The sequence below is a fragment of the Euprymna scolopes genome, chromosome 9 (assembly GCF_053919585.1).
Source record: "Euprymna scolopes isolate OS-2025 chromosome 9, ASM5391958v1, whole genome shotgun sequence".
NCBI lineage: Eukaryota > Metazoa > Mollusca > Cephalopoda > Sepiida > Sepiolidae > Euprymna > Euprymna scolopes.
The window spans coordinates 150,614,078-150,628,924 of NC_136490.1; the positions used below are offsets into that span (position 1 = coordinate 150,614,078).

Here is a 14,847-nt window from a genome sequence, read left to right on the forward strand (position 1 = left end):
CACTTCTGTCACACACACTCTGAGTTATTAACAGTTGAAGGTAATAAAAGAATAAAAAACATTACAATAATCCATTATAAACAAAAGTGAATATCACCAATAGCAGTAATACTATTTAACCCGTAATTGGAAAGGAAAAGAAAGAGAGAGAAAAAGAGATGTATAGCAAGCAGCAAGATTGAATTTGGATTTTGTCCTAGTTTTAAAAATTTAATTGGATTTACTAATTAACTTTTTCTGGATTCAAACAATTTAATTTGAGCTCAATGGGTGACCCAACGGATCGTATTCTAAAACAAACTGACCCATCCCTTTTGAACGTGTCATTGTTTAGGAATTCCTGAATTAGTTTAATAGTAATAATTAGATATAAAAAGCTAATTTTGAAAATTATTTAAAAAAAAAAAAAAAAAATCAAATCAAACCCAAAGGGAGATAATTCTTATCAGCGCTCTTCTGTTTATTATATGCAAATAAAATATACAACATCACCAACAATTCTTATAAATGAAAATATTCTGTTGCCACAAAAAAAAAAACACTTTTTTTTTTAAATAAAATAAAATAATTGGTTGTTGAGTAAAGAGAGGATAAAAAAAGTGGCAAATTTTTTTATGTTGAATTTTGTTTGTTCGTCTTGTGTCCGTCCTCATTTGCTGCCATTTCTGTCTGTTACCTTGCTTTCCGATTTTAACTGGATGCCCATGGAGGATAAAATATTGGTGGCAGGCCCAGGCAACCCCTGCTGGGCGCCATAAGAAGCCAACATATTCTTTACAAGATTTGCATCTATGTTAACTGGTCGGAAGCCCTCATCTTCATCATCGATATCAATATCAACATCCTTTGAAGACTGAGGTGTTAACTTTGGAGGTGGTGGCCGCGCTGGTGGCACTCGTTTAGAAGTCTTCCCTGAAATCTTCGGAGGAGGCGGACGAGGTGGCTTATTCTTCTGAAAGAAAAACAAAATCTTATTAAAATGTCAGTAGATTTTACTGATATTTATTGGCTTAGGCATCAAATAAAGTCTTTGGTTTGTTTTTTGTGTTCATGATAGTAAAAAAGATATGTAATTGAAAAAGGTTTTCTTTTTTTAATTTTATAACTGTTGAATCAACAAATGGCCCCTTTAATATGATAGATAAGAAAGGACAATATATCAACCATTTTGCAGTTAATAAGTTCTGAATTGATAAAATGTTTTACGCTTTCATTTTTTATTCTTACTCACAGTCATCTCTAACAAGGCATATCACCACTTAGACATAAGGGTAAATTTATACAAACACCGTGACAGCGAATTAACCCTAACCCTAACCCTAAACCCTAACCCTAATGTCACGGTGTTTGTATAATAATACCGACATAAGGGGCTACTATTTTTTTTATTGATGTAGGAGTCACTGTTTATCAAGGGGACACTCGAAAATAAGGGTTAAAGAGTGTACACTAGTCAATGGGATAATATCGTAGTAATTGTTAGAGGTGTAAATTTGGTAAATTGGATTACTTAAGGGGAACGACTCATCAAGAACTTGTTTACGTTGGACTTGAAGACGACAATATTGTATTCAACTGGTAAGCAGACAAATGGAAGACAGTTCCACAGGCATGCAGTTCTAAGAAAGAAGCTTTGTTCAAGGAATATACGTTTAGGTTTAGGCATAGATAAAGATTGGGGAAAATTATTGATAATGTTTTCAGCTAGACGAGTGTTTTTAGTGAAAGTCAGGACAGGGGGGAACCACAGATTGGAGCTCAGACGAGTACTTGCCATGAAAATAATGATGAAGCAGAGAAAGAGGTTACAGGGAAGAGAAAAGGGCATCCTCCACTAGGCTACAAAATCTATTTTGAACTCTGTCAAGGCAGGATAAGTACTTTCTAGCAGATCCTGCTAAGAGGTGGCAACAATACTCCATCCTTGGACGTACCTGGCTCTTATATAGGTAGAGAATTGCATCAGCAGTGAGATATCTACTCGATCGATAGAAGGATCCCACCATTTTTCCAGTGACCTTCGCAACAAATTTGATGTACGTGTTCCATCTCAGATCAGAAGTAATGGTCAAGCCCAGAAGCTTGTCAAAACATGGAGCCTCCCCAAGACAAGAGCCATTCATTTCAATTGATGCCAGATGGGGATCAGAGTATTGATGATATAAAAATAGAAGCTTAGTTTTAGATGTATTAAAAGTAACCAGCCACTTCTTTCCCCATTGTACAATGTGCTCAAGATCAGAGGAGAGAGAATCAGAGAGAACTTGGTCGTTTACAGCTTTTGATGGTAGTGTCATCAGCATAAATGTCTACGAATAATCTAAGGAGGTGGTTTGGAAGATTATTGATGGAGATCAAGAAGAGAGTTGGGCCCAGGATGAACCCCTGCGGGACTCCAGCATTAATACTATGAGCTTCTGATTTCTGCTCATCAACCTATCAGAGAGAAATGATTTAATAATTGAGAAGATATTTCCAGCTATACCGTAACTGAAGATCCTGTTTTATGCCATCCTCTATTAAAGGCTTTTGATATGTCAAAAGCAATTGCCCTAGAAAGAAATTCGCTAATCCTATGAGATATAACCGTAAGAACATCAGCTGAACGGAAACCATATTGCATGTCACTAAGGAGATTACTTTTACTGAGGTGGTTGACTACTTCCCTATTTAACACAGATTCCAGTAACTTAGTCATGACACACAGACTTCTTGGTCTGTATTGAGGGAGATGAACGATCACCTGAATTCTTAAATACAGGGTATACTGATGAGATTTTCTAGGGTGTTGGGAAGCCATTCTCCTTAAAGCAACACTTAAACAGCTTTGTAAGTATGGGAGATATTTTTGGTTGAAGCTTTTTCAGCACTATAATTGGAATGTCGTCAGGGCCAGTTGCTTCACTGGAATCAAGGTTTTTGATTAGCTTGGCAACATTATGCACAGATATTTGTATGTCGCATAGTGTGTTTTCAGATACAGGAGGAAATACAGGGGGTTGGCAGCCTTGATCGCATAGGGTAGAATTAACTGCAAAGAATTAGGCTTTGTCTGATGCTGACGAGATTATCTCAGGTCCATTGATGAGATAGTTGGGATAGAGCACATGCTTCTGTTCAGGATCCTATTTGCTATTTGCCAAAACTGGTGGGAACCAAGCCGCTGCTCAGCTACTTTGAACTTAACGGGCTGAGCATACAACCCTCTCGTATTCTTCATTACTCTTTTACAGTGGTTGCTGGCACTCCTGAAAGCGGCTTTAGTCTCAGTATATCTGTTACATTGGAAGCAATAGAAAAAGTGATTTGTGTGCGCAATGGCATCAGCACATTTTGGAGAGAACCACAGCTGGCTGTTGGGTTGGGATTTATTTGAAAGTATTTGGAACCATGCTTAGGAAAGATTAACAAGATACTGATTTACGTTACATTTAAACTTCTGCATATCATTATAGTCAGGGAAGCAGATAGCAGAAAGGGGATTCCAAAGTCTAGCTGTTCGAGGGAAGAAACTATTAGAATAGAAAGCTTTCTGGCATTTAGGGGTCTCAACCATGAGGGGTGTGATTTTGTTGCTAATCGGGTTTGTCGGGGATATGTATGTCGAGAGGGTACTAGTGCAACAAGTTCATCAAAGCACATTCCATTAAAATACTTGTAAAATAGGAACAGGGATGCAACATTGCAGTGATGGGATGGTTGATAAATTGGGATCTATTAGATCCCAGATTCTTTTTTGGACCCTATCCAAGAGGGAGAGGCTAGTGGCAGATGCACTAGGCCAGGTGTGGCAACAATACTTCATGCATTGGCGAATAGTGGCTTTATAGAGGTACAGTGTACTCCCAGGTGTGAATAGCCTTCTAGCATGATAGAGGGAACCCACCTTCCTTGCAGTAGCCTTCATAATGTCCTCAATGTATTTGTTCCAGTTCATATTACCCGTGAATGTTAAGCCAAGGAGTTTGAAGGAAGAATTCTCAGGTAGAGTGTTATTTTAATATCTTCAAGTACTTATACATTAATTTGCTTTGTTGGCATCTGTCTGTCTCAAGAGACAATGGAGTTCTGCATCTAAGCATAGTCTGTTACTAAATAGCAATCTAGCCTGGAACAGCAGGCTCTGTTGCAGTTGCCACAGATGTAGGTGACGACTCTACTCTGCTGCAGCTCTGTCGTCTGTGGTCTCTCCTATCCCTTCATTGCTGATCTTTCCTCTCCTCACTCCTCTTGGTGCATGTTTTTATGGTTGGAGTCTTCAGCTACAGACTCTCAGCCTAGAAGATTCCATATTCTATAACAACCTGGTTTAAAAAAATATCCAATTATTTAATATTGTGATGATTGCTGTAGTCTCTATTTTCTTGCTTCACCACAAGGGCAGAGTTAGGCACAAGGTTGATTTTTAATGTTGGCAAAACCTAGTTCCTTCTATAGGATCACTCTGAATTGAAGCAAAAATAAAATTTCCTTAGTTTAGAAGGACTAATTTCACTGACCGAGGAGAGAAAAGATGAAGTGTAGTATTAAAACAGATACTACATTTTGCTCTGAGCTAAAAGGCTAAGATTGCTGTAGTCCTGTAATAAAAATAACTCAATATTACACATAACACTCTAAGCTAAGTTTTTCTTCCAAATTTTTAATCAATAAATTCTCTCTTTTAGAGGATTCTTCACACAGATGACGAATCTTTTCATCAATCAACAAAGTTTATTTCATTTAGAAATTTTGTTGCATGCTTAAAAGAATAGATGTTTATAATAGTGAAAAAATAAATGAAAATAAAATACAACAAATCACAGATTCACTCTTGATGTTATATTTTTCTTTTCAACAAAGATAAGAAAAAAGCCCCATTTTATTTGCTTTCGTTTATGGCTTTTTTTTGTAGATCATTTAATGTCATAATTTTTAGTTGTTTTATTTTACAGCATATTGACAGGGTTTTTTTTGTGTTATTTAATGCTGAATCCTGTCTTTCATTATTAAAGTTCTTAACATGTTCAAATATTTACTGGATTTCATTTTGTATACAAATAGTTTGTAGATACATATTTTGTGAACAAACTTTAAGTGATCGGCTTCATTTAACCTACAGAAAGGTACTACCACTACAAATCAGGGTGGACCAAGGAGTACTGGTAACTACGGGGTAATTTCAAGCTTCAAAATTGAAGCCTCATCACCAGGGAGGTGATGGTGGCTAACGATATGGACTGACAACTTGGATGTGAGAAATTTAAATCCAGTATGTTTCACAAAAGCACTTCACAAATCTGGGTCTTACTACCAAATTCAGTTTAAGGTCAAGCACAGGATTAATACCTTTTTGGAAACAATTCATTAAATAAAACTTGGGGGCAGTTATATCATATTTGACTGCAAAAAAAAAAAAAAAAAAAAAAACAATAGATTTGAATGGATTTGAGTTTGACCAAGCAAACTCCATTATTAATCACACGAGTTGTATGAATATCTTTTGTATTGCCGTCAGATTATTAGAAAAGATTAATTCCAAGATTCTAAGGAAAGAAAAATCCAAACACCAGAAATAGTTTCATTCAAATGAGAAAATAAAACTTAACATTTTTTTTTAATTTCAAAAATAAAATTTTATAACAGACAAAAAAAATGTATAAAAACTTACTTTTTCAAAGCTTTTTGCCATTTCTGTTTTGGACAATTCTTTATCCATTTTTTCCAGATAATTCTTCATCTCAGACTTTGGCTTAGGTTTAATTGGCACTTCTTCATCTGATGAATTCCAGCCATATTCATCCATTTCTGAACTCGATCCAGATTCTGCATCTTCAAATTCTAAATTAAAAAAGAAAAGAAGTTTTTCTTATGATTTTGTTTTTTTTTAAGCATAAACATCATGATGAGCACTCTTATTTTTTTGTCAAATTTGAAAATTTGGTGCTTGTTAAGATATAGCCGACAGATCGATTTTTTAAAAAATATGTCGTTTTAAGCAAAAACAATATTACGCACTTAATTGTCAGGCCGAAAATAGTAATATATCCAAATATTACGAAAAATCAAGTAGAAATTTATTTCAAGTTAAAAGTAATTTTACAGGAAATTTTTCTTAGACATTATAAAGTATGTGGTAGGAGTCTATACACAGGGATATAACTCCAAAACGAATATTTTAGATTCGTTGTGTCATGGCTGTGATATTTGTTGTCTATAGCAATAGACTGTTTTTTACTTAGAACAATAGCAGTTGTTCTACTCAATGTTTCATAATTTTTGGATATATTACTATTTTCGACATTACAATTAAGTACGTAATATTGTTTTTGCTTAAAAAGATAAAATCGATTTGTCGACTTTATCTAAACAAGCACCAAAAACTTTACTAAGTAAATTTTAATAGCTTTTTTCCTCAGACTGCCAGACTTTGGAATACCCTCCCGATTCCTGCTTCTATGACTGTACTAACCTGCAAAAGTTTAAATGTAATGTGAACAGACATCTTGCTGCTCAACTTCACATAGTCCCCTGTTAGATACAATTCTAAATGGCAGCCCCTTAAGTTCCAAGTGACAATATGCTTTGCTTGGGGTGAACAAGAGTAAAAAAGTAAAGCGAAAACAGATGAAACCTCCTTCAGACTATATAACCATCATTAGACAAGTCTGCAGGATGATTAAGCCATGATGTAAACTAAACATACACACAGTGTACCGTCTATAATAGAAGCAGAAGTTCACTGGTTTGCTTTTGTCAGTCTTAACTCAAAAGTGCTTGTTAAGTCAACAAATCGATTTTTTAAATATATCATTTAAAGCAAAAACAATATTATGTACTTAATTGTCATGTCGAAAATAGTAATATATCCAAAAATTATGCTTTTGTGTTTTTAATAAAGGCAACAAATATTGCAGCCATGAATAAGTAATCTAAAAATATTTGTTTTGGAATTATGTCCCCTGTGTGTAGACTTGGACTCCCTACTTTATAACGTCTAAGAAAAATGCGATTTTACCCAATTTTCCGTAAAAATTATTTTCAACTATAAATAACTTTCTACTCAATTATTTTTCGTAATTTTTGGATATATTATTGTTTTCGGCATAACAATTAAGTATGTGATATTGTTTTTGCTTAAAACATTTTTTTTTAAATCGATTTGTCAACAATATCTTAAGAAGCAACAACTCAAATTGCAAGCAGTTAATCTTAAAATTCATTTCCTTGCAAATTTAAAAAGAGTTGCTTTTTTTTTAGATTAACAAAAAAAAAAAAAAAGGTGGAATTTTGCAAACAAAACAAATAACTCAGTTTAATTCTGACAGCAAATTTGGAGAGTTTTCCCATGAATTCATTGGGATATCAAATTTAACCAATTTTCACAAATGAAATTAGAGTTAGGCTTAATTTCATTTTCTACTCATTTTAAATTTGTATAGAAGAGTGCCTCATCCCAATAAATGTATAAACAGAGGAAAGAGTTTCAAAATTATATGCTTTATTTTTAGAATCTGACAATCTCGGTAATATTCTGAAATATGGTATGCAGACTGAGAAAAACTGGATATCAGTGATCCAACCAGATTATTTTAAATGAAAAAAAATTAGGTGAAATGAAAGTGCTTACCGAACATTTCCTGCATTGCATGAATAAATCCAGTACTATCAAAGCCAACATCCCCTTCCGTACAGTCCCTAAAACAGAAAATATTTTTAAAAATAAAAATGAGGAATGAAAAATAATTTCTACTTGAAATGTTAACTGAATTTTCAAAATATGAAACTTTATTTCTAAAAGACTAATCTTAAAAACAAACATCATCTGCGACATTATATATATATATATATATATATATATATATATGATGTGTTATATGTGATATAGTTATCAAAAGTAAAAATAAAATTGCTACTGAGGTTCTTCATGATATCATTTTCAGTTTCATTGGTGAAATATAGATTTTCTTCTTCATCCAGTTTAAGTATTACAGGCACTGTAAATGTTTCCGCTTTTGAGGTAGGCAACATGTTACTTTTACATATTAGGGAGCCTATGTTAATAGCAATCAAGTCAGCTAGTATCAAGTTTGACAAGGGCCACACTGAGTACATGTCATGACAAACCAAATCTGCAAAACAAAATCATTTCCAGGGTTCAATTAAAGATGGCTGACATGTGAGATTAAAACAAGAGGTCAGATCAGTTGGACAAAATAGAGGCATGACTCGAGATGACAAATGACGTCACTTTTTTCGATTTGAGAGAAAACAAAGGTTTTTAAATCAGTCTATCTGTGGAAGCAAGTACAAGACACACCACTGATAATGCTGGGAGAAACTTTGATAATCACCAAATGCAAAATGTTACCTTGAAAAAAAAATGCCGCCCAAATATTTAAAACAAGTTAAATAATTAATTAGTAAAGAGAATGTTAGATTCTCTCTTGTGCGAGTCCATATTCTCTAGAAATAAAACGTTAGAAACTATCAATGAATGTATTTCTTTTTGCATGAAAAAACGTTTTATTTTTCTAGCTAAACAGACAAGACGATCGACAGCTACCCATCGAATGCAACAATCACAAGATAAAAGATGATTGCAAAGAGAAATGGTGTTATCAGACAAGGACAATAAAATGCCCACGTATGTATAAAAGACATTGATTCTAGTAATTGAAAATATTACATTTGCTCTGATACAAAGGGTTCATATACCAAGCAGATTACTTCTTATGCAATCGAGTCACGTCTTCTTCGATCTAGCACACATCCTAATGTCATAATACCATCTGTGACTGAATAGTAAATAGAAATAGAGTATATATATTATTTAATTGGAATTCATTCGGGACCCGTGGTGCAGAGGATAGAGACGTTGAATCTCTATGGTTCCAGGTGAGAATTGTCTGAAGATAGCGGTTTCAATCCTACCAGCCAGAGGCTTACTTGGCCAAAACATGGTTAGACGACAACAACTATGGATGGCAGTAATTGCTGAGAATGCAGTTAGGAGATTTGGAGTTCCTATCCTGTTGCAGTTACCACCTGACGAAGGCCAGAGGAATAGTTGGCCGAAATGTTGTGAAACCACAACTAAGAAAGATGAGGATGATAGTCTGCAATAAATAAATTAAGAAATAGAGTACTTGTGTTGGTGATATTTTAAAACAATGCATTTCCAGTGAAAACATTGTGTTATGTCGAAATTAGTATAAATTCCCAAAATTACAAAAATGATCTGGTAGAAAAAAATAATTACAAGTAAAAATAGAATTTATCGAATTATCGAGTTTTATTGCATGTTTTAATGCGAAAGAGTTTTGCAACCAATTCAGTATGACCAACTGACTTATTTCCCTTGACTTAAATCAAAGATTAGCCATTTTTAGACAGAATGTAATTGCGGCTGATTTTTTGGTTAAAAGTACATCTAGCACATCTACTGGATTATTTTTCGTAATTTTTGGAATTTATACTAATTTCCACATGAAACATAAGTACGTAATGCACACATTCATATATATAAAAATTAAAACCATTTGAAAGAAAAACACAGATTCTGATACATTCTGTAAATATTAGTTGCACTTTGAGTGTATGCGTGTATGACACCATTGACTCTCTGAACACTAAGGTCAACATCTGTCTACTGTTGGGGCTGTGTTTGTCAGTTGATTGATCAAGTCATTACCCTATGTCCTCCAAGCCACGATCTGCCATTGACCAAGTCAAACTCACAACTCTCCTCAACTGTGTCCAGCTGGTCACTGTCCTCAATATATAACCCTCTCCCCAACCGTCATAAACCTTACTCGGCCTCGAACTGTTCCTAACTATTGTAAAGATAGTCACAAAATTCACGATCACATACACTAAATATATCTTTTTTATGTCCAGTTTTTTGTTAACAACACCCTGACTTACAATCCCATTCAGTTTCCTTTGTTTTGCGTTGGTGAAGAACTTCTCTATAGCTTTGCCAATAAAACCAATTTCCCTTTCTTTTGTCATACTTCTTTTTTTCTTTTTCCCCTACACATTCCAACACCAGAGGGGAGAGGCTGCTGTGTATAGCCGAACCATCTGAGAGACACTAAGCATAAGGCATCTCACCAATATTAAATTTCTGGTAGAATCTTATCTTCCAGTCTGCAGCCATACATCTATCTGATTATCAAATCTTAATTGAATTGCTGCCTCAACTTCCACTCGGAAATTATTCTCTTCATTTTTGATGCTTCCAAAACTTGTTGGATGTTTAACAGTCAAGAAAAAAAAATTAAACCATAACTTACTTTGGAAATTCTGCTCCTTCATAATCCGAAACGTTGTCAACAAAAGATTTCATGCTTTCTGTCATTTGACTCATGTCAAAAGAAATCGGGGAAGTTGCTGAAATCTTTCCTCCAGACTTTCGAATCATTTCATCAACATCTGCAGGGCTAACATCCAACCAAGAATCATCTTTTCAAAAGAAAACAAAGTTTGCACAATTCAAACATTTAAAAAAATAAAAACTTTTGACATGATTTTCAAAAAAAATATTTTTTATTAAAAAAAACAGCAGATGAAGTTCACCCCTAACAAGGCATATCACCACTTTGACGTAAGGTCTTACTATTTAGGATCATGTCTACGAAAGATTAACAAGATGTTGGTTTACGTTACATTTAAAAAGAAAAAAAGGGGACAGTTTTTCGTCCCCTTTTTGCTTCCTGTTTTTCTCTGAAGTATTTTCATTTTTTTTTTTAAAAACAAGTTACTAGTTAATTTTTTATTTTTAAATGATTTTGTTTACTTAAAAATAAAAAAAAATAACATTTTGTCAACTTACAGTAAACTATTGCTTTGTTTTAAAAATTAAATCTTTAGTTGCCTCACTATTTTCAATCAATTATGGAGAAAACATTTGATAAAAAAGTAGATACAAAGATTTACTCGTGTAATATACACCCCACAAAAAACAAGTGTATTTAGCACTTATTCATTATAACAGCAAAATTCGAAATATTTAATTCCAAGTAAAACCAATAGAATTTATTTAATTGTCAGGTTGCAGTAATAAACACATCCAAAAATGATAGGATAGAAAATTAATCATAAATGAAAACAATTTTTGAAGACAATTAGCGAAAATTGAGTTTTGTTAAATTTCCTAAAGATTTCAAGTTTATTATTTTAGCAAAACTCAATTTTTGCTCATTGTCTTCAAAAACTATTTTCATTTATAATTAATTTTCTACCTCATCATTTTTCATAATTTTTGGATATGTTCATTACTGTGACATAAGTAGATACCATTTCTTTTACTTGAAAGTCAATATTTCAATTTTCAAATTTCACTACTATAACAAAGAAGTTCCATGTATTTCTACCTTTGTGAAAATAAATTTCACATTACACAGGTTTTCACAGTGATCCAGAAAAAAAAAAATATATATATATATATATATATATATATATATATATATATATGTGTGTGTGTGTGTGCATGTAACTAAATATTTTTTAGTTTTAAAATAACTGGAATCAGTAATTTAGGACAGAATCAGTAATTGTATCGGAATTAGGAAAAAGTTTGGAATTATTCCATCATTAGTTTCTATACTATGGATGAACATATATACTTGACTGACAAATGTCTACTTTATCCTCGAAATACAATGTTATTGCTAGGAGTAGATTTTGTGTTAAACATGAAATAAAAATGCCAAAGAATTTCAAACAAATAAACCAAAATGTTGTCACATAAATGCGAGAAATAGACACAAATGCTTACCATCCGGTGGAGGGAGGTTGATTTCTTTCAGTCTCATCTCTTCAATACTAAATGGTGTTTTCTCCAATAAAGAAACAACTAAACTTCCAATCTCTTCATTTTCAAGGCTAAAATTACATTTGAAAAAAATAAATAAAATTAAAAAAAAAAAAAAAAAAAGAAAAATAATTTGTGGTAAAAAAAAAATTTGATTTCATTTCAGATCTTGGCAATAAATCAGTTTTTTTTAGTTGTTTTTGTTTGTTGTTTTTTATAAATTGTAAACTACAGTAAAACAATGAAAAATTTCAAAAAATGATAAAAATGAACTTTTAGATTTTAACGTAATAATCGTTATGATGTTACAAAAAACTTAACGCATTACATATAACTAAAAATCACATTAAATGTTTATTTTATGTCAGATCACTGAAGTTAAGCAATATTGAACCTGGTTAGTCCTTAGATGGGTGCCAGACTAGCATCTTGTCCTCATGGTGACACAGGCCAACCACTCAGTTTAACTCTATATGATGAGAGATAAGAACTTAAACACTTAAGAGACTTTCAGGCTGATTAAAGGACTACTACTACACACACACTTTTACTTTACCACCTCTAAAAAAAAAAAATAAATAAAAAATAAAATAAAGCAAGTTTACATTGATTTATATTTTTTCACAACATAAAAGAAAAGAGAAAACTTGAATGCCTACTAGACACTATTCTCAAGTGTCTAACGTCTCCCTGTAGAGGAGGTTGTCAGGACAATCTGGCATGAGGATTCTTTTCCGTACAAGTAAACCTTAACTAAGTAATCCAAACCACATAGTATTCACAGCTCAAATAAGATTCCCTTAGCATGAGTTCCTCATACTGGCATATGAAAAGAATATTAAACCATTTTTCAAGTGATGTTGCCTACAGTAACAACATTAAACTGGATACGCTACCAGACTAGATGAATTCTTGTCCGGAATCCAATAAGAATAAGCGACCAAAAGAAATGCATACTATAACATATTTAAATGGTCGATTGGGGAGAATAAAATTAATGTTCTTCACTTCTTTACTTACTCAATATTTGAAACATAAAGGAGATTTAATGGAATACTTAAATATCTATACCTCTCATACAGAGATCTAGGGTTCGCCCCAAAATTTATTTTGTACAATTAATTATTACATATTTTAAATGTCAGCATTTATTTTGGACATGTTTTTTATAAAACATAAAATAAAAGAAACAAACAGTTATCTCCCCTTTGCCGTGCTGTTGCCATTAGTGTTTTGTTTTCACTGTTAAAACAATTTTTTTTTTTTCATTTTGATGAGATTTTTCCACCTAAAATTTTCTGAAATAAACTTACACGTAATACAAAAATAAGATGACTTTAATTGACTGTGGTTATTTTATTTTAATTTTTTTCAAGATTTAATTTTACGCTTTAACAAAGAAATGTTACTTTTTATCATGGTAAAAATGAATATTTACAAAATATACTTACCTATAGGAATTCTGAACATTATCATTAAAATATTGCTGAGCTTTTTGCAAAAGTTCTGTATGGTATTTTGAAGACTGCAATTCACCCTATAATAAGAACAAAAACAAAAGTAGGTAAAATAAAAAAGAAATACTTCATTAACACAAAACCTTTTATAAAATTAAACTATCGTCAGGGTATCATTCAGATATTGCATGTTATTTCATTTGCAGACAGGCTTTTTAATCATTCAATGCAGTTGTCCAGAATGTCCCCTATATTAAAAAAAAACAAAAATAAAGAAAAATCTGTGTGATGTATATACCCATGACGAAACGAAAATATCATATTCCAAAAATTATGTAAATTGATTAAGTGGTTTTATTTTTATAAAGAAAATAATTTTCAAGCAATTAAATAAGAATTCATAGACACTACAACAAAAATCTCAAGTTTGAATTATTGAGTGATCTCTCGTTTTTTTTTTTTTTTTTTTTTTTTTTTTAAATTAATTTCACGATGGTGACACTAGACAGTTCCTCTTTTCTTAACTAGTAGATCAATTTACATAATATTTTGGAATAGATTTTCATTCCATCACAAGTATGTATAGCATACAAATTTTTCCTTATTTTCCTTTTTTAATATATGGAGGAATTCTGGACAAAACCCTTCTTTACTTCATGATTAAAAAGCCTATTTGCAAATAAAGTGACATGCAATATTTGGATGATACCTTGAGAACAATGGAAATTTATCACCTGCTGTGAACAAAAGCTCCAATATTTAAGGATTCTATCTGGTTGGATGTCAAAAAATTGAGGGAAACCAAAATAAAAGACTAACAATATTAAAACTTCAGTGGAAAGTTTAGAAGTTTTAAGGGGAGGGGGGGGGGGTCCACGCAAAAAAAAAAATTGTATTTTTGGGTTCATATGAAAATCTGTCGAATATAATAAATATGTATCACAATTATATTGTCAATATGAAATAGTATTAAAAAAAAATGTACAATACAAACAACGTACAATATAAACAAATGCTGTTTTCTTTGGTATTGTAGAGCTAGGCTGCCAGACACAGCATATATGGTATTACATATCTACTATTTCTAAGCTTATAGATAAATATTTCTGATTGGCTTTCATTTTTGTATATCGTTTTATCGCATTTTAATCAGCTGTAAATGTATTTTTGAATTTTATCCATATTCCCTCTATATTAAAAAATAAAGCAAAATCTGTTTGATGCGCATACTTTTAATGAAATGAAAATATCATATTCCAATCACATGAATTGATCATGTAGTTTTATTTTTATCAAGAAATTTATTAAGTGATGAATGGGAAGTTGTAGGCATTCCTACACAAATCCAATAAGTATGAATTATTGTTGAGTTATCTCCTTTTTTTTAAGATTTTTTTTTTTTTTTTCAAAATGGTGGGTTAGACAATTCACTCTTTGAATATTCATAAAATTTGATTTTCTTATTTAAAAGTAAATTTATTTGATCAATTTATGTGATTTTTGGAATATGGTATTTGCATTTTGTCACAAGTATATACATCATAAACATTTTTTCCTTATTTTTCAAACATAAGTGGGATTCTGGACTAGACC

At 32.1% G+C, this 14,847-nt stretch overlaps 1 protein-coding gene across 1 annotated transcript in view; it reads right to left on the reverse strand.

Annotated features, from left to right (window-relative positions):
• Positions 1–434: 434 nt before the first annotated feature.
• LOC145284910 (protein ecdysoneless homolog) overlaps positions 435–14,847 on the reverse strand; it is a 117,897-nt gene continuing 103,484 nt past the window's right edge. The window contains exons 9-14 of the mRNA XM_080133991.1: positions 13,249–13,334; positions 11,762–11,868; positions 10,278–10,446; positions 7,610–7,677; positions 5,651–5,820; positions 435–952 (exon numbers count right to left, since the gene is read on the reverse strand). Of these exons, the coding sequence (XP_079990117.1) occupies positions 650–952; positions 5,651–5,820; positions 7,610–7,677; positions 10,278–10,446; positions 11,762–11,868; positions 13,249–13,334 (903 nt within the window). The 3' untranslated portion in view covers positions 435–649. The remainder of the gene's footprint in view (positions 953–5,650; positions 5,821–7,609; positions 7,678–10,277; positions 10,447–11,761; positions 11,869–13,248; positions 13,335–14,847) is intronic.